Source organism: Xiphophorus couchianus, chromosome 24 (assembly GCF_001444195.1).
Source record: "Xiphophorus couchianus chromosome 24, X_couchianus-1.0, whole genome shotgun sequence".
Lineage (NCBI taxonomy): Eukaryota > Metazoa > Chordata > Actinopteri > Cyprinodontiformes > Poeciliidae > Xiphophorus > Xiphophorus couchianus.
In genome coordinates, this window is record NC_040251.1 from 8,358,009 (window position 1) to 8,384,410 (window position 26,402).

Consider the following 26,402-nt stretch of genomic DNA (forward strand, 5'->3'; position numbering starts at 1 on the left):
CCCTGGTGTGTGACGTATGTTCCTGTGACGCGAAGAAATTTTAAACTCTCGTCCTTCTCAGTGATGGCGGCTTCGTTTCGTTCGCTCCCTTCAAGCTGCAACAACAAATGGTACTACACCCGACAGCAGATCGACAACAGCCCGTCTCGGCAAGCTGGACTTGATCCCGACAAGGAGCTGTCCTACAGACAACAGGCAGCGAACCTCCTCCAGGACATGGGGCAGCGGCTCAATGTGTATCTTTTGTCGTGGTGCGTCGCACGTAGCGAACATTAGCATTAGCTCGTCGGCTAGCAAAGTTTAGCTTCTCTCGAAGCCGGCTCGACCGAGAGCGTGGTCGCTTTATGTTGTTGTTGTGGTTTGGACGAGGCCTTGTAGATATTTGTAGTATATTAATAGCTGGTTAGCGCATTTGTTGCTGACTTTAGTACATTATGGCTTATTTATTCTCTTCGACGGCAGGCTTACATGCTAACCGCAGCCGACAGGGCCTCTGTGGTTCACAGGCCTTATAAACGTTAGCATTAGCTTTGTCTGTTTAGTGAAACTGTTTAGGACGGAAAACAACGGAGCCAAGCTGCTTAATGTAACTGTAAACATCATATTTAGAGTGTCTAAAACAACGTAGTAGTTAAAGGCAACATTTAGTGTATTGTTTATATAAAATGCTTCTTCCGGCAACTCACTTGATGTTTACAGTGCCTATATAAAGTAATCACCTCCTTGGATGTTTTACCCCTTTTATTCCGTTGCAAATCAGTTATGATCAATAACATTTTTGTCATAAAAATACAAACTCCTTTAATGTCAAAGTGGAAACGGATTTATATAACATAAATATGTAACATAGAAGAGGTGATTCGTCTTCTTCAAAGTGACTGACCTAATTCAGCAAAGGCCCATCCATTTGGTGCCAGTAGACTCTCAATGAGTGAAATGGAGATCATCTGAGTGCAGTGACTGTGTTTCAGATGATTGTAGTATAAATTCATTGGGGAATCCTTTGACCCAATAAAGAAAAACAGGCTGATGGTAATAAACCTAAAGAGAGGTGATTTTTATTGGTTCTGTGTTTGCATTCTTTTGCTTTTCTGTTGTCCTTAACCGTCCTGTTAGATCCCAACTAACTATTAATACAGCTATTGTGTACATGCATCGTTTCTACATGGTCCAATCATTTACAAGGTTTCACAGAAATGTAAGTATTGGTTTTCTTTTCGCTCTTGCCGGCTTTTAGCTGGACGTTGACGAGCCTAAGAGTTGTTCCTGTCCTTCAGGTCATCTCTCCGGCCGCTCTTTTCCTCGCAGCGAAGGTTGAGGAGCAGCCCCGAAAGTTGGAACACGTAATCAAGGTGGCGCATGCATGTCTAAACCCTCAGGACCCCTCGCCGGACACCCGCAGCGATGTAAGTACTGGGTGTCCATGCAGACAATCCGTACCACCACAAAACAGAGTTTGTGAAGATATTTGATGCATTTCCACACCAAAAGCCTTTTTTCCCCTTTACTGTAATTTCCGGACTATAGCACAACTATTTTCACACGTTTTGAACACTGATTTGTGGTTTTTACCAACGGGTTTTGAAAAGTTATGAAGAAGACGCCGCCAACTCAAGATTGTTATGGCTACACTAAATAAGAAAAAATACAAAGGAAAACAAAGGCAATCTATTTGATTCTGTCTCTGACATCCAGAGTAGGAAGGGAAGAGATGTTTTCTATATTTCTACTCTGTTTGGCAAGCGATTTAACAAAATTTAATTGTTTAAAAGTCAAATACACTTATATTTAGTTTATGGAAAAAGCACCAGCTGCCAAATTAACAAAAGTAACCGATTGCATTTTGTTTTGGATGTACGTTCAGAAAATTTTCCCCGTCGTTTTGTTAATAAAGGGGTAAAATAAAAAGTCAAATAATCATAAACATTTTTCAAAAACTCGAGAGAATGACACGTGGACACATGGCCTATTCAGGTAATTTTTTTATATTCAGGTGCACTCAATAGTCCAGAAATTACAGTAAGTGTGACTAGGCCTGTGGCAATAACACATTTTGCTAAATAATAAATTGTAGTAGAAGTTATGGTGATAAATGATAGTATTGCTGTTTAGAGACAATTTTCAAGTTACTTAATGGAAATGGCAAATAAAAATGCCATAATGGTAAAGCAAGAACAAAATCAAAGATCCATAAACTTTAAATTCTAATAAATGTTTAACAGTAGAATTATAAGACATTTTATACATCTAAAATATATAAATAAAATAGAAACAACAAATAAAATGAATTGTTAATGTCTAGTTGAGATCAAAACACCAGATTGAAAACTTTTATCATCCAGTTTTTGGTAGAAAGAGAGACGAGAGAAAAACAATGAATCATGCAAATGGAAACTGAGCAAATTTAAATTTTTCACCCAGTTAACTTATTTATTGCTTATTGTGAGAGGCTAAGTGTGTCCACAGAAATTATGGGACATGAAGCTTTTTTTTTCCTCTTTTATAATTTCATCCACTTCATTTTGCAGTTTCTGACTTTTTATGATTCTTATATCTAATGCCTCCAAAAAAACAATTTTGTTTTTCAATTTATGCAACTTCTGCCTTTCAAATACAGGGGTTGTAAGTGTGAACTTTTGTTTTAGAAGATTGGGCATTGTTGAGCCGGATAACTTTTCGGTGGCTTGATATGTTGGTTGAGAGAGAAGTGTCGGTTGTCCAGGTATTGTGATGTCTAGCGGTTGTAAAACAAGAGCATCTGTTTGTGCTCTGTGGTGTTAATCGTGTCGTCTGCAAGGCGTCCTCAGCATAACGGGAAAGACGGGTTTTGCGACAGAAGGGGAATCATATTTTATTAGCACAATTCGCCCGATCCACAATTTAACTTAAAGGACAGGCTTTCAGACCAACAGACGAACATTTAAAAGCCACAGAGCATGTTCGGTAGCTCTTGTTTGACAACGATTAGAGGCCTCCCAGTGAGTAACGTGCCTGTCCTCTCAACCTCAGGCTTACCTGCAACAAGCCCAAGACCTGGTCATTCTTGAGAGCATAATTCTCCAGACCCTGGGTAAGTTTAGAAGGAAAAAAAAAAAACTGGGTCCCTTTTGTTTCCCTACCAGAAACGTGTGTAGTTTGTAAAGCTAACCGGCTTTTAACTTTTATTCATAGAAATGCCAAATGTGGTTATCAGCATTGGAAAGTTTCACCATATCACTGTTAAATGACTTAAACCAGCTCTTCTTTTCTCTCATTGTCACATGGAAAGCCGTTTTTTTTAATTTTTTTTATCACATTTACTGTAAATTTCAGCTTTGAGTTTGGATTAATAAAACCAATTTTCTGATTTTTCAGGGACTTTAATGTTACGTTTCCCGTGGCAACCGGATTTAATGAAGCCTAAACGGTTCATATGTTCATGCTGATATTCCGTGTTCAGTTTTCTAAAGTCTGCTGCCTTTTTTGTCCCCTTTTCATTCCAGCGTTTGAGATCACAATTGATCATCCTCACACTCATGTGGTGAAATGCACCCAGCTGGTCAGAGGTGAGTATTGCACCTGAACGCCTACATGCTGGCAGGAGAACTTAGTTTCTGCTTTAAGTTTATTTTTCAGGCTCTTAAGTTTATTTTGTTCTGGTTTTCCAGCCAGTAAGGATCTGGCCCAAACATCTTACTTCATGGCAACCAACAGGTATACACCCAGTTAAATGATGTTATAGGAAGACAGTGTAGATCTGTTCCGTGTTGTTTGGCTTTCAGCCTGTTTTTTACCAAAATTTTAATCTTCTGATTTCTTTCCTTTTTTTGTCCCCCTGCTGTATTTTTAATGCGGCCCAGCCTGCATTTGACCACGTTCTGCCTGCAGTATAGTCCACCTGTTGTCGCCTGTGTCTGCATCCATCTGGCCTGCAAATGGTCCAACTGGGAAATCCCCGTCTCTACGGACGGGAAACACTGGTGGGAGTATGTGGATCCCACAGTCACCCTGGAGCTGTTAGACGGTACGTCTTGGATTTTATCCTGTCGTTCTGTTTAAGGTGACATAATGGTCAGATTTAGCTTAAAGATAAATAAATGTTACTTTCTGTCCCTGAAGTGGCTTTTATGGAAGCGTATGCCATGACACAAAGGAAAGCTCAACATAAAGTCATAATTACACGTTACAAACTCGTATATACGATCTTAATTAAATGAGTTTTAAAGTCATTAAGAGAAAAAAAAATGTAATTTACGAGTTTTAAATTGTGCATTTTTTAATTGTTTTAAAGTTGTAATTGAGTCATAATTGTGAGTTTTAAATATAATTACGACTTTTAAAGTCATTGAGTTTTAATGTCATAATTTCAAGAAAAAAAAGTTTTGATTTCTTGTCTTAAAGTCATAACTGTGGGTTTCAAAGTCATAATTACAAGTTTCGTGTGTAACGCCTGTACAGTTTAAAATTAAAACCGTTAAAACTTTAATTACAACTTATTTATAAGAATAAAAATCCTAATTTTGAGTTCTGAAGTAATGATTGCAAGAATAAAATCTGCATTTACTTGTTTTATACTTGTAGTTATTTGTTTTATAGTCATAATTACAAGTGTGTGTAGCGCCTGTCCACTTTTGTAATTACATCTTTAAGTTACAACTTCCTGTTGGCCTTGTGTTTATTTTTCTTTCATGGCAGAAATGGGCTTCCATAATGTTTTGAGCGATTTCTGAACTTTTAAATATTTTTGCAGAACTCACCCACGAGTTTCTTCAGATCCTGGAGAAAACACCCAGTCGGCTCAAGCGAATTCGAAACTGGAAGGTGCGTTCATCTTTTAACAAAAACAGATTTTTGTCGTAATGTTGAGATTCTAACATTTGGTTTATGATTTTTTAATATTTTTCTGTCTTTTCTCCTCTCCCAGGCCGGAGGTCAAACTCCAAAAGCCAAGCCAAAGGTGCAGGAGGACGGAGACCAAAGAGACACCATGATCAGCATGATCTCTATGGTGTCATCAGAAAGCACCGTGGCGGGCCTGATGAGCCTCTCGGCGCCGCCGTCCGGCTCCTCCTCCTCGGGGGGAGACAAGGAGCGGGTGGTGCCGGGCAGCGCTGCCACGTGGAGCGGAAAGGGCGTGGTCGGCGGCGAGCAGCCGGCGGCCAACCACGAGGTCCACGCCCCGGCCAAGGTGTCGCTGAGCGAATACCGGGCCAAGAACGCTGACGTCCTGGCCGCCCAGAAAAGGAAGCTGGAGAACATGGAGGCCAGTGTGAAGAGGGACTACGCCAACGCAGCGCAGGCTCTCATTGGCCAGCAGAAGAAGCATCATCACCAGCAGACCAGCTCCTCCTCGTCCTCCGACGTTTCCAACCCCTCGCCCATCATCCTCAAAATTCCCGTGGACAGGGAGCGGCCCGACAAACATTTGAAAATGCGTTTCCCGATGCCCGCAGGCGGTGGCGGTGGCCATGGCGACAGGGGTCAGGATCCGGACATCAAAGTGAAAATACGGGTGCCGGAGAAGCCGAGGGGGGGTTCGGGAGAGGAGGGAAAAAGCCGGGAGAAGCACAGGGAGCGCTCCAACCACCACCACCATCATCAGCAGCATCATCATCATCAGCAGCACCACCACCATTCCTCCTCCAGCAGCGCCTCGCTGTCCTCCTCACACAAACACTCGTCCAGCACCGGCGGCTCGCTGGGCAGCAACAAAAAAGTCCCGAGCGACTCGTCCAGGTCCAGTTCCTCGTCTTCGTCCAGCTCCCGAAAGAGGACGCATTCCCAGGACCCTCATGCCGCCTCCGCCGCCAAGGCCAGCAAGACCTCCAGGAACGCCTACCAGCTGCCCTCCCTGTCTTCCGGACAAACCCTGGGTTCAGACGTCCTGCCACCGCTGGGCCTCTCCCACCACCAGGGAGCATTCTCGCACTCCAAAGGCGACAAGATGGACACTAACGGGCACGGTGCGGCGGACGGCGCTCAGTCCAACGAGTACCAGGACACTTTTGAGATGCTGAACTCGCTGCTGAGCGCGCAGGGCGTGCAGCCGTCGCAGCCGTCCATGTACGACTATCGATCCCAATACGCGGACTACCGGTTCCCCGGCGGCTCCAGGGGTGCCAACCCCAGACCGCCACCCTTGCCCTCAGAACCGCCTCCCCCTCTGCCGCCACTACCCAAATGATCCTCTGGTCATTTATGTAGATTTTACTTGAAATCACAAGCGTCCATCTTATGTAAAGTGTTGTAAAAAATAAATAAATAAATTAGCTTTTTTTAATTAAATTCACCCAACTTTTTTTTTTTATGTAAGTTTCTATGACGGAGTATTAGGGCCACGCTAAGAAAATAAATACAATTATGAGAATAAAGTCTAAATAAAGCAAGAATAAACATAATATCACAAGAATAAAGTTGTAGGAGAATAAAGTCAATTTTATGACTTTTTTCTTGTAATGCCGTCTTTGTCTCAAAATATTATGACCATTCTCATATAGTTAGGACATTTTGTCGTATTATTGCGACTTTATTGTCATACAACTTAAATTTTGTAAAACTGACCTTTTCTGAATATTTCAAATTTTTTTTCTCAATTTTGTAACTTTGTTTTTGTAATATTCTGACTTTTTTTTCCTCAAAATATAATTTTACTCTCATACAACTTTGTCGTAACATGATCATATTCTCATAATTTCATGACTTTATTCTTGTAATTGTATTTTTCCTTAGCGTGGTCCTGACGCTCCTCAGTAAGTTTCAGGGTGACAGCAGAGAAATGTAATAATACGGTTAGAAGTTTCACATAATGAATCTTAAAGCCTCACAAAGAACAAAAGATTTTTTTCTTCTGCTCAATTCTGACGATGGGGATTTATGTTAATGAAATTCAAACTGCCATCAGATATCTTTTTCCCCCTTTTTGTACTGTTTTTATAGTATGTTATTTATTGAGTGCTTTTTTAAAAAAACAAAACATTAAGTCGACCTTTAAGGTTCCCTCCTTTCTGTCTGCACAGGGAGAGATGTTTTCATTAAGACTGTACAGTTTGAGAGTGCATGTCAACAAAGCCATGTTTTTACATTTTTATTTTTATTTTTCAAGGTAAAAAAGAAAAAAAACCCTCCTGCCTCCATAACTAGTGGCTGTTTTATTTGGGTTACTTGTATGAAGATTGTATTGTGGAATCTTTCTCTCTATTTTGTTACTGAAAATTACAGGAAAAAAAAAAAAGAAATGTAAAGTAATGAAGCTTGTACTCCTTTAGATTTTAAGTGTTGCAGTCATTGTTTTAAATGGTTGTAAAATGTTCATATTCAGTTACACTAGCTTCATGCAGTGGGAAAGGTTTAATCATATCTACCCAGTACAGTGGTTATGAAGGACAGACATGTAATCTCGCCTTTGATGGTTCTGATTTTAGGTTGTTTGATTGTGTAATCCCTCATGTTAACACTGTTCTGTTTTAATCATGTTAAAATTGGTTTTACACATGCAAATGTTCTTCATATTTATTTTTATTAATCCATCCAAAAATGACCACTCTTTAAAAAGTTTTTGCACGTCCTCTATAATTACAGCACCTCCATCCCACAGTTTTGAACATGTAGTCCCAAAAAGAATGTTTAAATTTTATGCTTGAGCAAATTAGCAAATGTTCTATTTGTTGGCTGTACATTTCATACACACAAAGCTTTATATGGGTTTGATTGTGTAATATTTCTGCTCTTAGCCTGCTCCCTTTTTGTTTTTAATCAGTTTTTATGTAAAAAAAAAATGCTTAAAGCAGATTATGGTAATACAGTACAGCAAATTAGCCATATAGTTTTATTTAATTCCCCTCATAAATGATAAATGTCAGAAAAGAGGCTTTCTTTTCTTTAGGCTTTTAGTTGTAACAGGGAAATGGTGAATGCACTGAATATTTATCTTTGTAGGTGAGCCTACGATGAAATCGACAAAGTGTTACATGTATAATGGTAAAGCTACTAGAGTAGATTTCCAAAACAAATTATCTAATTGGGACAAATGTTTCAGTTGAAGTATTAACATGCTGTGAGAAAATGACTCATTTTTATACTAAGACCATATATATAAGGTGAATGGAAGACACTCATGCAACCTAACAATGCAAAAATCACATTTACAATAATTTCATGTTTCATTTCTTGGTGTTTTTATTGACACTCAGGTCTGAAAATAAAGAAATTGGATTTTTTTTTTTCATTTAATAAGTTATATGTGAACAATGTTTTTTGATAAAATGTGGTTGCTTTATTCCGGAAGTCAATAAATATTTTAAGAAAAAGGGATTTGGACTTTTAATTTCTGTTTATTGGGCGTGTTGGAAAGCGAGTTGTTTCTAGTTTGAGTGGCGACTTGATTAGCCAATCATGAGCCTTACATTTTGTTCTAACCAATCAGCGTTGCAAGTGGGTGGGGCTAGATTGGCTGTAATCAGGGAATCCGGGGAGAAGTCGCGTTATTGTAGTTTGGGACTCTTCGTTTGTGCGGACGTCCCTACAGGAGGGTAAGCAGCTTTACTACTACTAAACAAGGCTTCGTTCAGAGCATTGCTTCTACATGTTGTAGCGATATAATGTATGGCAGCTGATTTTTGGCCGTGTTTGATAAACCTGTGCTCTTTGACGAGAATTATTTAACGTAGCATTTAGCTGATGATGCTACCAGCCAGACAAAGATGGCGACTCTTCAACTGAAGTAGTGACGCAGTATAAAGAGGCGGGTTAAAGCTTGTAGCGCGGAGTTGGAGCTGTCAAACCGCACTGTATAACAGTTATATACAGTATTAAAGTGATATCGTTATTAGTGCGGCTTTTATTGTTTTTGTTTAACAGTTGCGTTAATTATCTGTGTAAAAGGTTAACTGGCATTTACCCGCGTATTAAAACCGTAGAAAATAACGACTTCTAACTGTACGTTGTTACACTTATGATGAACGCATTTTTAAATCTATATTTCTAATATGATTGTAGCTCTAAGATTCTTTAAATAATATTCTATTATCTTTCATAACAAATATCAGAGCTGACTAACCCGCTTCAAAGGTTTTTGTGGGTCAGAATCTGGAAAGTTTGGTAACCAGTGATCTTGACAGCAATTCCTCCTCCTAAGCAAGCATGTGGCAACAGTTGAAAGGATTAACTCTCTTTTAACAGGGAGAAACAGGCTCAGTAACTTTACTGTAGGATAGATTTAAGAAAAGAAAAACTGATCACATGGTGTTTGTGGTTATAGATGGTGGAATAATACAGATAAACCCATAAACCAAGAAGCTCAAAGGGTTTAGATCTCAGGAATTTAGTACCAAAATTATTGCCTTAAACTTGTGTTTCTCAAACAGTTTAAAGTTTTTGCAAATTAGCCATCAGGAAATTCAGTTTTGTCTCTGCTTTTTGGAAATTGAGTTGTTAGCATTTTACTACAGTTATGAAGCCTTTGCTGAATGACAGCCTTCAGTCAGAGGCTGTTTCAGGCTCATTGCGAAACTGACTGCTACTGGAGATACTTCCTGCCCACAGCATCATCATCCACAATAACAAAATATCCGGAAATATATCAACTTTATATTGAATTCTCTTTTCTTTCCAGATTTGAGATGAACAGAATCAGAATACACGTTTTGCCCTCGAGTCGCAACCGGGTGAGTCAGACTGCCCGACCGCAGGAGCCCCAGGCCTGCGCCTTCACCCAGCGGCCCTGCACCCAGCCTCGCCTCGAGGGCTTCGACTTCTGCATCAAACACATCCTGGAGGACAAGAATGCCCCTTACAAGCACTGTAGCTACGTCTCTGCCAAAAATGGCAAGCGCTGCCCAAACGCTGCTCCGAAGGCCGACAGGAAAGATGGGTATGTGGAGGAAGGTCAAGGTTCATCCTCCTAGCTACTCACTGATTCAAACACGTTTTAAAAAATTTTCTTATGCTTCTGCTGCAGGGTGACGTTCTGTGCCGAGCATGCTCGTAGGAATGCGATGGCTCTGCGAGCTCAGATGAGGAAGGCTTCTTCAGGTCCGTCTCCGGAGGCTCTGCTGTCCCAACTCAGCTGCTTCAACCGATCGGAGACCCACAGTCTAGATGGAGGACGCTCTGAGGCCAGCCGCATCCTGGGTAAGACCTTTGGTTTGTCTGCAAACTTAAATGTGAGAGGATTTACGTTTAGTTTAGGTCCTGAACATAATTTTAGTTCAAGACCTGAATGCTGTGTATTTTCTCATCTAATTTACAGCTGGAGCTGGCAATTGGTTAATTAATCGATTCATCTTTCAACTATTCAGATGATTAATCGGATAACTAAATTGCCAAATTCTGCAGATTTTTTATTTAACCACTTAAGCCTAGAAAAACAATAAAATATACAAATAAATAAATCCCATTTTTAAATGATAAATTAAGCATTTTGTTTCTTTGAGGGCAATAACATATTTCCTTTAGTGAACTCTTGATCATTAAAAACTGTCATATCATTTTATTCCTACATATCCATATAGTGTAGGGCTGATCTGGTAATTAACGTTTTGATTAACCGATTAAAAATCGGATTGGAAAAGGTTCTTAAATAGATTTTTTTTCTTTTTTAAAGAATTTGAATCTGGTGAAGCCAAAAGCTACCACTTGAGGAATTCTGGGTAAAAAATATTTACAGATGAAGGTTTCTTTGTTTAATCTTAAATGCATAATATTTATATTGTTTATATATTCTCTAATGTTGTTATTTTTTTCAGTAGATTCCCCTTTTCTGTCTGCATACCCCAGTTAACGATTAGTTGATTACCAACGTAATTGGCAATTATTTTAATAACTGATTCATCACAATCAATCGTTTCTAGTCTAATCTCTCTTTCTGTTGCAGATGAAGAAAGTCTTAGTGAAGAGGAGCAGAGCCCACTGGTGCTGGACCAGACCTGGAGAGGAGATCCTGATAGCGAGGCTGACAGTATTGACAGCGATCATGAAGATCCTCTGAAGTAAGACGAAATGTCCAGCCATGTTTTCTTCACCTAAATGTTTTATGTGTAGCAGAGTTGACAAGTTTAACATTTTGAACTCCTGTTCCGACCTATGAATCATTTCTTATAGTTTATTTTACAAAAGTATTTAACGTTATCCTCTCGTATTATATCTGTGCTAATTTAGATTTCTTTTCGATAACCTTTGCAGACATGCAGGGGTTTACACAGCAGAGGAAGTGGCTCTGATCACTAGAGAAAAGCTCATCAGGCTGCAGTCGCTGTACATCGACCAGTTCAAGCGCCTGCAGCATCTGCTGAAGGAGAAAAAGCGCCGATACCTGCAAAACCGTAAACTGGAGCATGAAACCTTAGGTAACTACAACTACCTGCAGCCAGAAAGCATTAGATGAGATCTGTTCCCATGGAGTTTTTTAACACGTTTTGTATTTTTGTTTCAGGAAGCAGTCTGTTAACGGGACCTGAAGGTCTTTCCATGAAGGAGAGGGAGAACCTGAAGAAGCTGAAAGCTCTGCGTCGATACCGCCGCCGGTACGGAGTGGAAGCCCTGCTGCACCGGCAGCTCAGGGAGAGGAGGCAGGCGGTGACAGAGGGAGCCTCTCAGGTGAATAAATCATCATGAAAGGATTCATTAAAGTCTTGCCATAGAAAGTGTTGGTTACAACACAAAGTATTCAGTACCAGGCTTTTGTATTCTCTCTGAGAACCACACCTATCCAGCAGACCTTGATGCATCCAGATCTGCTATAAATGAATTTATTAAACTTGACTATACACTTTTTAATAAATGTGACCTAAATCTTGATTTTATTGCTCAGCTTACAATATCAATGTTAAGCTAAACTTTAGCTTTAATAACATAAAGCTACATAATTTTTAAAGTTTAATCAGTAATACTTTTATAACAAATTTTGGTCAGATTATGATTTCTTGGTTAATGTCAAGTTGTCATAACAAAGACATTTTGAATAATGTCAGCTTTGTATTAAAAGTGTCATGATTTACCGAATGACACTTTATGATAAGAGTCATAAATATTCATGAAGACTTACTCATGTTCATGACAGGTGTTATGTCATGTTTATGACAGAGTCATGACAGTCTTATTCACAACCTGACAAATAAAGTTACCAAAATATATTTTTTTATTGCGATGATTCCTGAGACAATTTCTGGTCCAGCTTAATTTGTTATTGTGACAGGCCTAGTCCAGACTTTTCAATATTTACAAAGTGGACTCCTTTTTTTTTTTTAACCAGACAAAACCTTTATTACGTTTGTTTCTACCATAAGTCACAAATCCGTTTCCATTGGAAAAATTTGACAATTTTACTCATTTAAAGTGTTGCAGCCTCGTTTATTGTTGAGTAGGTTTTCAGTGGTTTCTATCCACCACTCGGCAGTCATGCTACCAGCTCCAACTGAACCACATCAATCATATTTCTGGTATCTTTTTGGGGGGGTTTCTCTTTTAACATTCATGCAGGCTTATTTCTTATGATTTTCTTTAATTGGTGCATTTCTTTCTCCTGATATTTCCTGTTTTGCGCTGCAGCTCCACATGAGATCCGTGGGTGAAATCTGCATGGCCTTCGTTGATGGAGTCAGATGCACCAACCCCTGCCTCCCGGTGGCCAGACACTGCCTCTCTCGTATCCTTCGTTCTACTTATGTTGAGTCACACAGTGGAGTTGTTGTTGTTGTTGTGTGTTTTGAATTAATTAACTTTTTTTTTTTTACCTTTCCTTTCTGCTTCGGCTCGGATCAAAAGCAGCAGCTTGCAGTAGCTGTTAGTTTTCTCAGAAAGGAGCCCAAAATAAAACCTTCCCATGGTCTGTTGATTTTCCCCAGATTTACCGGGACTAAATCAATTCAGTTGGAAGGAATAATCATTTCTAGAGCTCGGCGATGTGGCTTTTTTCTTTATTTCATTTCCAGATTAAATCTTTTTTCCCCATTTTTTTTAATTTTTTTTTTTTTTTGAAAAAATAAAAACTATTACAAATGACAGAAATATATTTTCAAAAAGTGGATTTTATTTCAGTCATCTCTTTTGAGAGTTGGACAATAGAGTATTAGAGCCAAACTACATAAATCCTTATGTAATTATGAGAATATAATCATAATACTAGGTCAATAATAAAGCAATTTTACCAAAAGAATGTTTTGAAATTGCAAGAAAAAAGTTGTTTTAATGCTCAGTTGTTTTAAAGTCCATCAATAATTTGATGCTGATGTGTTCAAATTTGAAGTATTACATTCAAATCCAAAAATACTTTGGATTTCTCTAAGGGAAATTAAATTATATGTAAAACCAACACCGAAAGTATAACTTAATAAGATCCAACATTATTAAAATATTTTATTTTTCATGTAAGACTCATAAAATTGTTTCTTTATTAATTTGTTCTCTTTTTATTATGACTTATTCTGGTAATATTAATGCTTTATTATCACATTATTTCAACTTTATTCTTGTAATACTATGATTGTATTAGCAAAATTAAAAATGTTGAATAGCGTAGTCTGGCTCTAATAGTCCGTCATAGACTTGGCCTGAATACAAAGACCAAATAAACAGCAGCTGCAAAACACACATGTTGGACAAGATGGCCGCCCTGGGCGTGATGACATCACTCCAGGGAACTCTGAGGGAAAAAAAGTATTCAAAAAATGTAATCTTCATAAAACAAAAATTGGATTAATTGATTAAATCGATTTCTTTCCCAGCCCTAACGTTTCCTTAAGTTGCTTTTTTTTTAAAATTCAGGATAACGTAAGTGAAGCCAGATTTCAGTTTAAGAGATTCTGTTCAGATTATAGTGCCGATTGTTTGCTGGTTAATTATACATTTTGTCTGAACATAAAACCTACGGAAACAAAGATTCATGCAGGTTCTTGAAATCCTTAAAAATGCTTGAATTTCAATTAGATGTTTTGAATATTTGGAAAGTGCTTGATGTCTGTATAAAGTCCTTGAAAGTGTTTGATATTCAAACTGCATAGTTTGGTAATAAAATGCAATGTAGCATTTCATTAAAAGCCCAAATTTGGAAAGTGTATGTACAGTTTAAGCCAAATTTAAAGATGATATAAAGACAAAACTTTTTTTCTCACAGTCTAAAGTTAATCAGGTCAAACTTTTCTTGTTTTAGGTTAGTTAAAATTACCTAAATTATTTCTATTTTTTGATTTTAAAAAGTGTAAGATCAAAAAAATCTCATGAGAATTAAAACTATCTTCTTTTGTTCATTTCTGTTTTTAGTTTTTAAATTTCTCATGAAAATGCTACACATCACATCATAGTCTATAGGTTTGTAGTTTTGTGTATTTTTCCTGTTTTTTCTGGGTTTTTAATCAAGTTTCTGTGTGAATTCCTTCTAATTTTCCTCAACAAGTTGCTGCTCAGATATCTGCCAGGACAGCAACCAGGTGCTTTTTAAAATCTGCCCGGGACTAAAAGACGCTCCCTGCGACCGGACCGTCCACATGGGTCAGTCGGACGACCCCCGATGCCCGCTGCACCTCACCCTGCCGCCGCCCATGTACCAGCCGGAGCAGGAGCCGCCACCGCAGGAGCCCTTCACCCCGTCCAGCAAGGACATGTACCTGAGCGCAGCGGAGCTGCAGCCCACAGAGAGCCTCCCGCTGGAGTTCAGCGACGTGCGTCTGACCTTTGCCGATACACACCCACCATGACGCAAGCGTCTGCTAACAGAATCGTTTCACAAACCAAAACAATCAAAAAACTAACCATTAATAAAATTAGTTTGGCAATTAATTTATCTGTCGTATCAAATTGAATTAGGTGGTGTAAATATTTGGCAAGTTGATTCCCTTTTTAAGCAGCAGGCGGTGACGTTGAGGTGTTGAACTGAGCTACATTGTTTGCAAAGGTTATCCATCTTTGATACTTGGTGCCTGCAGCGTGGCGTAGCAGCTAACATGTTTTAATTAGACCTAACAGGGAAAATGAAACAGCAATTAAGCCTGTCGCAATTAATCAATTAATCGCACAATAAATGAAAACAAGCTCAATCATTTCCATTTGCATCATTTATTATTTTTCTTTCTTTCTTTCTACCAAAACCTGGATGATAAGTTTTCCGTCTGTTGCTTTGACCTCAAGTAGATCTTTTTTTTTTTCGAAAGACAATTTTTTTCCATAATTAATTTTATTTGTCATTTCTGTTGTTTTGTTTGTTCTGAATATTTAAAATCTCTTCCAGTTCCAGTGTTAAATGTTCATTAGAATTTCAAGTTTATTCATCTTTGAGGATGTGTTCTTGCCTTATTATGCCATTACTGTTATTTTTACTTAAATATTGTCTCAAAACAACAGTATTATCGTTTATCGTAATAACTTTATCGTGACAAGCTTAATTATAATTTATTAAAACGAGTTATTTCAGCTCATTGATGCAGAAGTGAATAAAAATGTTTAATTTTTTAACCTCTTTTATTGATTATGTCCTCATGACGCATTGCTGTGTGTTTTGCAGGACCTGGACGTGGAAGGGGACGGCATGCAGGGTCCCCCGTCCCCCCTGCAGTTTGACACGGCCCTGGCCCTGGAGGACCAGACCATCAGAGCCATCGCCGAGGCTCCGATGGACATCCTGACCGGAGAGGACCCGGACCCGGACCAGGTGGACCTGGACACCTCAGGACACGAGCTTTCAGAAAGAGACATGGACGCCATCATGGATGATCAGGTCAGTTTGAGGCTCAACCGAGAAAATCATTCTGGACTCCTCTGTGAATCCTCATAAAAGGATTAGATTTAATATTGGTCAAAGAGATGGTATGATTTTGAAGTAGTTAATTATTTTTGACCATTTAATTTCATATTTGAATAAACAAAATGACTTTGTTCCTGTTTTACAGCTTTGACATTTATGTTTCACACACATCAGACTATAATTATATAAAGTCATTCTCTGACTGGGTGTTTCATGAAGTTGATGTTTGGAAGAAAGCTTTTAGTTTCATAACTATTGCCAAAAATAAAAATGTACATTCCTGTTTCTAGTTATTTAAGTTTTTATGTAAGGAAATAAATATTTTCTGAGTATACATAACCCCCCATCTTGTTTTTTTGCATAACAATCATTTAAAACTACTAAAAATGTTATTCAAGGCATTGATGGCTTTAAAATTTATAATGACACCATAATCATATATCATGTCAGGAAAAGGACCACTAATGTCTCTGCAGACCACACACATCCTGGACCTAAAGTGTTTAAGCTTTTACCTTTAAGGTTAATATTGTTTATGAGGAAAAAAAACATTTTCCTTAACTGAAAGAAAAATAATCCATAAAAAGCATATCTAATTGTAACTGAATGAGCATTTAAAGCCAACTAAGATTAACTGAATAATTTAGAAACTCTGCTTAGTTTTTGTTTGTCTTAGTAATTTGAAGTCTAGTTTCTGGTTGTTGTTGTTGGGGCTTTTAATTTCCTGCTGTTTTTACAGAAATCTTTTAAGGTTACTCTGCCATATGTAACTTTTATATTTATTTCAGGACATAAAATCCAGGAGTTGTTGTTGCTGTATTGATCATCAGCTCTTCTTTTAAAGGGAAATGTGTCGATATGTAGAGGTTTGTCTTAAAAATGGGGATTTTTAATGGTTAGCTAAAACTTGTTTGTTAATAACATAAATGAAGCCTGCTGCGTTTGAGTTGAGTAACCAAACTTGTTAAAGTCGCACAACCAGAGCAGAAAAACCCCAACTTATGTTACTGAACATAAATGTCACGTTTCAGTTCTTGTGAAAGTTTTGATTCTCAGTTTGTCTCATAACACAAAGCGGCTAGAAGAACTGCTACTGCCGTGGATTTTTAATGGCCGACTTCTCGTAGAAAAAACTTTGATTTATTTCTGGTGTCTTTCCTCAGGTGGTGTCAGACATAGGTGGAGGAGAAGAAGACGCCACCGACAGCTAGGCCCAAGACCTGGACCTGGCAGCCGGCGACGCTCCTCGATGAACAGAGGCCTTTTTATTTTTCTGCTACTTTTGGTTCCAGATAATTTGGTTCTGTGAATTGGTAATCTTCTGATCTGGTACCTGGTGGTACTCAAGTGTTTGTTTGTTGTAATAAAAGGTGACAGAGGAACCAAACGCTGTCAGCTGGTTGTATTTGTCTTTACTTTAGTGCAGTGGTGTTCATAGGGTGGCCCGGGGGCCATTTGTGGTCCCTAGTTTTGAATGGTTTTTCAATGACAAATTTATATCTTAAATGGAAAATTTTAGGTGCAGAACAAGTGTTTTTCTGTCATTAGTTGCGTTGAGATTTGTTTTTGCTTTTATTTTAATTTCATAGTAAGTAGGGCCACAAATCTCCAGTAATATTTTACTGTAAAACAGATTAAGTCACACAGTTAGTCAAGACAGTTTTTGTATATGTTGCTGGGAATAAACTACAAATAATATCTTCATCAACAAATTAAAAAACTTGGACAACTTTTGGACCTTTTCAATTAAATTATTACATGTTTGTTGCTTAACAGGTAAAAATGTAATAATTCACAACAAAATCACTTTAGATTTTTATGGAAAAAATAAATAATTTTTGCCCCTGAGTGGTTCTTACCAGTAAAAATCTTTTATTGGTAATTGTATTTTTTTGCTAATGTTCTCAACAGGTGCCTCAAAATCCAATTTTCTCATTGTTTTAGTCCTGCTAAGCTTCTGTAAGATGTCCAACTATGCAGCAAAACTAAATCTGGTGGATTAAACGGGGAACATATTTGATAAAGCCGTTTCTCGTTGAGGAGATTTCAGCTAAGTGCTCTTTAAAATTCCTCCCCAGGTTGTGAGAAACTGTAGATTTGTTTAGTTCCAGCAATGTTGGTTGCATTCGGTTCACTCTGGGGAACTAATGTTGTGGAACTAGAGTTCCTACTGGATCCTGAAACATAAGAAGAGAATTTCTAGACTTTTTTCATCAATTTATCAAACTTCTTTCAGGTTCAGGAGGGAAACCCAGACTTTTACCGCTCTTACAGGATCTCAATGTATTCCCAGATCAGAGGGTCTATAAAGACTCCTAAAACTGCACCATGTGTGCAGTTTTAGGAGTGCAGTTACTTGATTGCAGTGCAATCAAGTAACTGTTCAACAGCAACTATCAGCAAAATGCTGCAACTATCAAATATTAAAGGAAATTTGATGTTTTGAAATTGGGCCTCTGTCTCTTTAAGAAGCTCCTGCTCTTTCTGAGACTCCGCCTTCAGCACATCGTCATGGCAACGTTTCTCAATTTTGCCTTTACAGTCAGAGTTCTCTCTGAGTCTTCATCCATGGGCATGATGGATGATTCTAGAATATTGGCAGCATGTTATTTCTGATTTGACCATTTCTTTGGTTGATGCATGTTTGGTTTTGGATGCATTGTCAGTAATGATGAGTTACTCAGTACTTTAATCAGTAGACATTTTACCAGATACTTTTTACTCTTAATTGAGTAAAAACATGTTGTGCTACTTTTACTTGAGTACAATTCTCTGCCCACCTCTGGTTCTGACCCAGTTATAGTTTCTAGGTTTACAGTAAAGCTCAGCTTCTTGGAGCCACCTCAGAAAAAAAAAAAAAAAAAAAAGAAAAGGGAAAAAAATGGGGCGGGTTCGGCCGTTTTCATGCAATGACATCACTTTTCCTCCGACCCAAACACAGAACACAACGCCGAGGCAGAGGAGGGCACAGCGGCCGCTGGCTGCATTGGAGCCGCCGCTGCGACAATGAGCACAAGCCGCTTTTAAACGCCAAACATTTGGAGATTTTTTCATCCTTATCAGCCATGATCCGGAGGAGACGCGCTTCTACCGGATGAGGTGAGCGCAAAATGAAAAACGCACTTTCTGTGTGGTGAAATGCTCGCCCGGCGGCCGAGATTTTGCAGGAATACCGTAACAGTAGCGGGTGAAGCGAAGCTCTGCTCTGGTCTGCACTAATGTTTCATGATGGATGTTTAATTCTGAGCGTTTCGTTGCTGTTTGTGGAAGAAGCTTTAGGGCGTTTCAGCTCTCTCTCCCCGTCGGAGGGGACTCGTTTCGGCGCAGTGTTTGGGTCTGCAGGGCCCGTCCTTAAAGAGAAAATACAACCATTTTACCAACACTTCTAGCTCTAGAGCAAATGTGGGTTTAATCCGCGTTCAGGACTGAAATGTAAGGTTTTATTTAGCCTCGAAACCCAGAAAGAGGAACCCAGAGAAGGAACTGGTGTGTGCGGCTCTGGTTTCATCCTGCAGCTTATTTATGATGGAAATCAGCTGCGCTTCTTTGAAAGCAGTGATGCTCCACAATCAGAAGTAATACATTAATAACAAGCGTTAATAGCTCATCTGAAAATGGATTAATGAATTTAGATATTGAAGAATTACTTTGAACAAAGAAAAGTGTAAAGAAAATGTCACTTCCCTTGTGTGCAGGGGTGCTTCCAGGAGGTTTTTAAAGGGGGCGGTCAGAAAGGGGGGGGGGACCAGAATCCAGAATAGTAGGAAAAATTGGATGAATAAATAAATGTTGCAATAATTTATATTCTAAAGAATATGCATATAAAGCCCCTTATTGAAAAAAAACACACGCTTCAAGATGGAATTGGGCATTTATTGTCTTGTTTATCATTTATTTTGATAAATTTCTTATTACGATAAGAATTTTGATTTGCTGTTGTCAATATAAATTCCTCTTAATTGTTTAAGACTCTCAAAAACTATCTAAATTGTTAATTTTCCCATTTCTTTCTACTATTTGCTCTGTGAAAATATTAATAAATTTGAAAATATGATTAAATTTAAGGTGGTTTGATGATATAAATAACGTTTTATATGAATGGTGTCATAAAGAACCTTATTATAAATGGGAATGTTTTGTCAGCAGCATTTGTGTTTGTGGGACTCTGATTGCTGCAACACACAGTCACAGATATATCGTTATCACAATAGAACCACAAATATTGTGATCAAACTTTTAGTCCATATGGTCCACCTCTCTCGGTCTCTCCAAGTGTTTAGTGAAAGGACTGATGCCTCTCTAATGATGGTTTTGTTTGTATCCAGCTGTCATGCAAATCTTAAAAATAAAGAAAATGTGACGTTTTTCCATCTACTGGTTTGGAGCGAATCATACAGGCTAACAATAGTTTTGTCAGATGTTGACGCTACATTTGGCTGTAATAAACAGGAAGTAGAGGATGACACAGAAACAACTTAGAAATCTGGGCTTATACATTTTTCTGAGTTTTGTGCCAGTGCTACGTCACCTGCTTCCGAAATTATTCAGAAAATGTTGTTTCTGTCTCTTTACAGCATTTACTCTTTTTCTGAAAAACCAAAAACTGCCTCAAGCAAGCGTAGTTTTATTTTATTTTTTTGCAAAAAATTAGGAAGTTATTTAGAATTTTGAAATTTCCATCAGCATTTTCTATTATAAAACCTGAAAAACTCTCACAGTTGGGGTGGTTTTCACAAGTCACTGACTTTGTGGTGCTGCTTTAGAAATATTTACAATGAATTTTGCTATTTTTTCCCCTCATCAAACCTTTCCAAAAGTTATACTTATTGCTACATGTGCACAATAAATTGTTGGGCCCTTTGCGCTAATACCAGTTGATATAACTTTTTGTTACTTACCGCATCGATCTCTTGTCAAGGTAAAAAAAAAAAAGCAGTGTACACCTAAATACTGCCACCTGCAGGTGGGAGTTATCAGTCACTGAAACTCAATGTTTTAGTGGAAAAATTTCTATGAACGCACAATTATGCATTAATGTGAAAAAACGCTGGATCCTGTTGATTTTGTGTGAATTTCCGGGATCATGAATAGCATCAAACTGGAGGAAGTGGCTAATGTCAAAGATTGGTGCAACGAGAGTTTCATCTGCATTTTCACAGAAGAATTATTCAATGTTTAAGGAAAGAACTTAACTTCCTCTTGGCAAAGATGATTTATTTGAGTCATAAAATAGCTTTTATTTACAGTAAACTGAGTAGATTATTGAAAATGACCAGGATTAAAGCTGCAGTATATAAAAAGTATTTTTTACATATTTGTTATAAATAAATATATATTTAAATATATATATAAACGTTCAGTATGTTGTGACAGTATGTCATGAGAGAGATAATCTGTGAAAACAATTATCTCATTTGCTATCTCCCAGTGCCAACTTAAAAACAACCAATCAGAGCCAAGAGGCGGGTCTTAGCGCTGTCAATCACAATCTTGTGTGGTGCTGCTCATTGCCTCTCCACATCCCTCCTTTTGTGAAGTTAGCATAGCCACCAATGACAGCAGATAAACGGTTTTCCTGTAATGGTGAGTTGTTTCTCCACCATTAGCACATTTAGTAGTGAGTACTTGAGGTTGATTGGCAGCTCTAAGACCCTCCTCCAGGCTCTGATTGGTTGTTTTGGTCAGGAGCTGCGCGTTTCCATGAATTTACGTAAATTTCCACAATCGGAGGTCAATGGTAGATCGATCTTTTCTCAGATTATCTGTCTCACAACAAACTGTCCCCTCATGGTGAGAGTTTTACCAAATATGTAAAAAACATATTCTTTATAAAAGTTACATGCTGCAGTTTTAAGAAGTCTGGAAAATGCCACTAAAGTTATTCAGCGTTCAGTTATTGTTGGTTTGACATCCAAGGTATCCTGATTTCAGCAGTTGGTACTTTTTCGTCTAAGCAGAAACAAGTGAACCTTTAAGGTCTATAAGAATAGAAAATCGAAGCTCAACTTGTAGACATCAGGATTTTCTCAGTGAAGGCGAGCAGGGATGAGAAAACAGGCCAGCGTCTGAGTCTGACTGGGTCTGTGGTTCTGCTTTGTGCTTTAACAATGCTGCTTTTCTTTAATCAGGCGGCACGTTTTCTCAATGGTTCCCTGTCACGAGGAGCGGATTCTTCCTTGTTTGTTTTCACTTCATAAAGTGTTTTTATCACCACCAACACATGTGTTGATAATGCCAATAATATCTGGGCCAATCAGAGATTAAACTGGGGTTTAAGACCTCTATGAAATAGTTGTGGCGTTATCAAAGGGTCTGTTTTTGTTCGGAGCTTAATGATCTCGGCACTGCTGGTTGGAGGCCAGAGATGTGCTCATGCTGTTTTCATTGTCTTGTCGTTTTGCTGTTTTTTTTTGTTTTTTTTTTCTGAACAAAGAGTGAGCTTGACTTCAGAAGAAACGAGGGTGGAATGACTGGGAAGAATTTGGGCTGTAAAATATTTAGCTTTCACTGAAGATCTGCTGAAACGTTCGATGAATTTTTTAGTGTTTGCAGGCTGCTTTATCCTCATCCTAATGCTTTTCTTTTCTAGATTTTATGCTGATTTAGTGTTTCAGTTTTGCTGCTTTTGGCAGCTTCTGATGAACACTGAATATCAGGTACGACATCTGCGAAGACCACATTTTAAAAAAAGGCTCATTTTAAACAAAGACCTTGTTGTTTGAGCCTGATTTGTTTTATCTATAATATAAACCTAAATTATTCTTCTGTGACTCTATTACATTCCTGTCTGACCGATAAAAGCAAATAAAAGTGATAATGATGCAGCATAAATGGGAAACTTTGGTACTTTCTTCACTTTTTGATGATGATGATGATGATGATGCTCTGCAGATCGTGTTGTCAGTTAGCAGTGGAACACAAAATGTAACTTTCCTCTTTGATTTAGTAAAATGACTCACAATTTGGTGACATATTTTTGATTTAAAGTCTTTTTGAGGTGGAGAACAAAAGAGTGAAACATTGGATTGAAGCGTAATCAGAAGAAAACACAATTCTATCATTTTAGACTTTTGGAGATCTTTATTTAAGATGCTTCTTCAGTGTTGTGGGCTTTGTTTTTGTGTCTAGTTCATGAAGATTGTAATAAATGTTGTTATATTTACATTTATTTTTAGCTTGATACAGATAAAAATAACGTTTGACGTATTGAAGGTAAAAATCTACTTTTTAAGATGAAGACCAAGTTTAACTGATAATGGACGCACAGAAACCGCTGCGCTTGTGTTAGCATCACAAACGTTAGCCTAACGCATCTTTGAGCTGACATGCATAAAATTACCACAGGATGGATGCGTAATCTACAGCCCCAAGTATACAATCAGTAATAGCTAATTAGCTGACAGTGGAGCTAATTCATTTAGCACTTTTGCAAACTTCGAAAACATTTATTTAGCTCTTAGCTAAGTAAAGTGCTAATTTACTTAAGTGTTTTGTAAATTTAAAGTTGAAGAATGTTTGACAATATGATGTTTTCTTTCTTGACTCTTAAGAATTCTTCAAGTCGTTGGAAGAAGAAGCTAATTGCGCTAAATGCTAAAATCAGAAATTCGCCTCGCTGCTAGCAGATTCTCAGATTAGCGGACGTTTGACAACCACTACAAAGGCTTTTTTTGGTGAAAAAAAAAAAAAAAGACTAAATATGACACAGAAATATGACTAAATATATCAATTTGTACACTTGTGTCCATTTAGTTCAAGAATAATAAGTTTTCCCTCAAGAAAATAACTTTTTAAACCAGAACACCGTTATTTTTTTGTATTTCTTGCAGCTTATCAGCAGCTGCTAGCAAGAAAACGGCAAAAAATTACTTTCCTGGGTCAAAATTTGCAGTCTACCTTTCTGCTTGGGAATAATTTTATTTCTGAATTTATCTGTCAGACCTGAAATCCAGAGCTGGAAAACGGCAGTACTGTGTGGGGAACATGCAGAGCCTGAACCCGGCGTTGGGGGTTGGTGTGTGTGGATAAATGTGGTTCCACTCTGGGCTCGCGGTGTGACGTTTTGGGTCTGTGCCCCCCGTGTTTGGTGCCGATTGAAGTTTCTCCGAGTGCCCAGTCTCAGTGCAACTTTTGAGATAGCGTTTCCAAGCTTTGCAGCATTACATCACGAGATGTCATGCCAACAACTTATTGAAGCGGAACAGGCAGCATGAGTGCCGGGTCGCTCTCTCTCTTTTTCTCTCTCTCTCTCTCTCTTTTTCTCTCTTTCTCTTTTTCTCTCTCTCTCACTCTTTCTCTGTTCGCCTGTAATTGTTCACAGATGTTCTGAAGGCATTTCTGTCCCACATTTTGCATCGGGCGGTTCGCGTAGACGCCACATTCGCTGCTGAGACTTTATTAGAAAGGAAACGTGGCACAGACCAAGTGTTTAATTTTGATGCTAGTCTCGTTAACCGGTTTAGCTCGTTAAAGTATTTACAAGAGTTGCAAAAAGGTTCATTCCTCAAGAGAAAATTCTTTAACAGTTCTTGTAACTTTGCAAGACATGATGTATCCCCTAACATAGGCGTGTGATAACAATGCCAGGACAAGAAGTCGGTGTTTGTGGTCAATTTTGTTGACCATAAACAACAATTGTTCTAAATTAACCAGGAAATCGAAAGAGAAAAACATTTCAACGAAATGCATTTTAAAAATGCCATCAGAGTGATTTGAAAACAAATAATCTGGAAAAGTATGGAGTGTTTTTCAGGTGGGGATGTAACTGTGTGCTTCTGCAAACTACAATCTGGCTTCCTGTCGTCTTCTTTAATGTTTCTGCCAGTAGTAACTTCCTGTTGTTGATCACGTAACTTATTTGTTATGAAAAATTTTTTCCAATGCAGTTTTGCAAAACACACTCATTTGGAAACAGCTGAAGAAATACCTCAACCGAGCGCGAAAGCTTTTTATCAAAAAACTTTTTACAATTGTCGTGTTTCTATTAAGCAAATTTACTTTCGTATTTCCAACTTGCGTAGTTTTATGGGCTAAGGAAGCGCAGCTGCTGATGCAGAATATTTTGCTCTGCAGCTGGCGCTCCCGTGTCCTGATGAAGCTGCTTGTGATTCTGTTTAATCCCAGCTGTGTCTGGTGAAAGGATTATACAGATACAGGTAAAAAGCTGGTCAGGTGTCGGTGGTAATTTATCTGCCGATGCATCCCGAAGCCATGCGCCGTGTCCGTTTCCTCTGCAGCGGAGAACATTCCACAGTTTGTTATTCCAGGTTGCATTTTTTCATGCAGTCTCCAAACTACTTGTACTTGAGGTAGTTGACTTCTGATTATTGAGGGTAAAAGAGTTGTACAAGATGGAGAATCTGCACAGCCAAAAGTACAGCTCAGAAAATTAGAATATGGTGAAAAATAAGTTACTTATTTAATACATTTTTTACACAGATTTTTTATATTTGAAGCTTTTATTCTTTTAATTTTGATTGCAGATAATAAAAAACTAAAATTCAGTGTCTCAGGAAATTTGAATATTGGGAATATGTTAAAAACTGTATTCGTAGAAAGTTGAGTGGAAGGAAAAAATGTGGTAGGTAAAGATGCACCAGCCACTACATGTAATCAAATCCTAAAAGCTGGCTACAAGCTAGAGCTAAAAAACATGTCACAATATAATTGTTTCATATCAGTTGATATTGATAATTATTGATTGTTTTTTGTTTTAAATATGAAATGCTATCAAACTGGTGGTGTGACTTTTCCTTTTATCTTCAGTTTTCACTCCACGCCATTTTAAACAGTTATGAGGCAAAGTGCAAAGCTTTAAACTGCCGCTGCGCAAGTTGCTCAACTAGATGTTGCTAGGTAACCACAAGTTACTCGACTCGTTGTTGCTAGGTAACCGCATAGTGAGTGAGGCAGTTGATGCCACTCTTCGTTTCTTCATGTTTAAACCTGCGTTACACCCATATTTTAAAACACAAAATGTGTTGCATTTATAAAACTAGTATCAAATGTGAAACCTACACATCTCCTTTCTTTTGTTTTCACTAAAGGAGATTTCATAAATCTGGCATTAAAACCTGCATTTCTTTCCATTTCAAGGTTTGGCCATTTTAGATTTTAAAGTAGAGATAATTAATAATTCAGGCCAGACTTATCATTTCTGATTGAATTTTGTTTTTTATTGATTTTAAAGCAGGAGATGCTTCTTTAGGGCGTTTTAACTGTGATTTTCCACGTAGCCTGATGAGTCTTGTTTGTTTTCATCACAACAGGAAAACAATCGAGGACAAATGAGATCAAATCACCCTTTGCAACTTTTATCCCGCCTTCATATCTTTGCATTGCTCTTTTATCCCTTCCTGTTTTCATTTTCCACATGCAAATAGTCCTTTTCACCCAGTGTACTGTAGAGTGAATTTACTGTAGTTCAGTATTTTCATGAGTTACAGAGACAAATTGGTACAAATGTTGTTATTTTTCACATATTCTGTTGCATTTTGCCAGCTTCCAACAAGGAATGTGCACATATTATGTTCCTTTCAAGGTCGAGATTTGTTGCGTTTACGGTTGAATTTGAAGAATTCAGAAAATGCACCTCGGACTTCAAAGAACACTGTAAATCTGCAAGGCGAAGCCCGATTGGTGGATTTATCAAAATATCCATATCGAATTGAAGCGCCTCAACCGCAGAGGAGAA

The 26,402-nt window shown here is 38.1% G+C and overlaps 3 protein-coding genes across 4 annotated transcripts in view; all 3 read left to right on the plus strand.

The window, feature by feature from the left end:
* The first annotated feature begins 31 nt into the window (after window positions 1-31).
* ccnt1 (cyclin T1) lies at window positions 32-7,793 on the plus strand. Of its 2 annotated transcripts, XM_028011194.1 has the most exons (9): window positions 32-236; window positions 1,117-1,198; window positions 1,278-1,406; window positions 3,010-3,070; window positions 3,483-3,545; window positions 3,648-3,693; window positions 3,840-4,003; window positions 4,730-4,800; window positions 4,904-7,793. In XM_028011194.1, exons 1-9 carry the CDS (start codon window positions 64-66, stop codon window positions 6,161-6,163), a joined length of 2,049 nt encoding a protein of 682 aa, XP_027866995.1. In that variant the 5' UTR covers window positions 32-63; the 3' UTR covers window positions 6,164-7,793. The 2 variants fall into 2 exon arrangements, with proteins under 2 accessions (XP_027866995.1, XP_027866994.1); XM_028011193.1 differs by lacking the exons at window positions 32-236; window positions 3,010-3,070.
* Window positions 7,794-8,402: 609 nt separating this feature from the next.
* Window positions 8,403-17,104, plus strand: kansl2 (KAT8 regulatory NSL complex subunit 2). Its single transcript, XM_028011617.1, has 10 exons — window positions 8,403-8,507; window positions 9,590-9,847; window positions 9,935-10,107; window positions 10,850-10,964; window positions 11,158-11,321; window positions 11,408-11,571; window positions 12,523-12,619; window positions 14,377-14,630; window positions 15,470-15,682; window positions 16,873-17,104. The coding sequence occupies exons 2-10, from the start codon at window positions 9,597-9,599 to the stop codon at window positions 16,918-16,920; spliced, it is 1,479 nt and encodes a 492-aa protein (XP_027867418.1). The 5' UTR covers window positions 8,403-8,507; window positions 9,590-9,596; the 3' UTR covers window positions 16,921-17,104.
* Window positions 17,105-18,629: 1,525 nt separating this feature from the next.
* nckap5l (NCK-associated protein 5-like) overlaps window positions 18,630-26,402 on the plus strand; it is a 49,561-nt gene continuing 41,788 nt past the window's right edge. The window contains exon 1 of the mRNA XM_028010010.1: window positions 18,630-18,808. The gene's annotated coding sequence lies outside the window, so the exon portion shown is untranslated. The remainder of the gene's footprint in view (window positions 18,809-26,402) is intronic.

Excerpts from the sequence above, each read along its gene's own strand:
- ccnt1 (XM_028011194.1), top strand. The coding sequence starts at position 64 with ATGGCGGCTTCGTTTCGTTCGCTCCCTTCAAGCTGCAACAACAAATGG. Across the intron at positions 3,546-3,647 it reads ATGCACCCAGCTGGTCAGAG|CCAGTAAGGATCTGGCCCAA; the intron begins GTGAGTATTGCA and ends CTGGTTTTCCAG. Across the intron at positions 4,801-4,903 it reads AGCGAATTCGAAACTGGAAG|GCCGGAGGTCAAACTCCAAA; the intron begins GTGCGTTCATCT and ends CTCCTCTCCCAG.
- kansl2 (XM_028011617.1), top strand. The coding sequence starts at position 9,597 with ATGAACAGAATCAGAATACACGTTTTGCCCTCGAGTCGCAACCGGGTG. Across the intron at positions 11,572-12,522 it reads TGACAGAGGGAGCCTCTCAG|CTCCACATGAGATCCGTGGG; the intron begins GTGAATAAATCA and ends TTTGCGCTGCAG. Across the intron at positions 14,631-15,469 it reads TCCCGCTGGAGTTCAGCGAC|GACCTGGACGTGGAAGGGGA; the intron begins GTGCGTCTGACC and ends TGTGTTTTGCAG.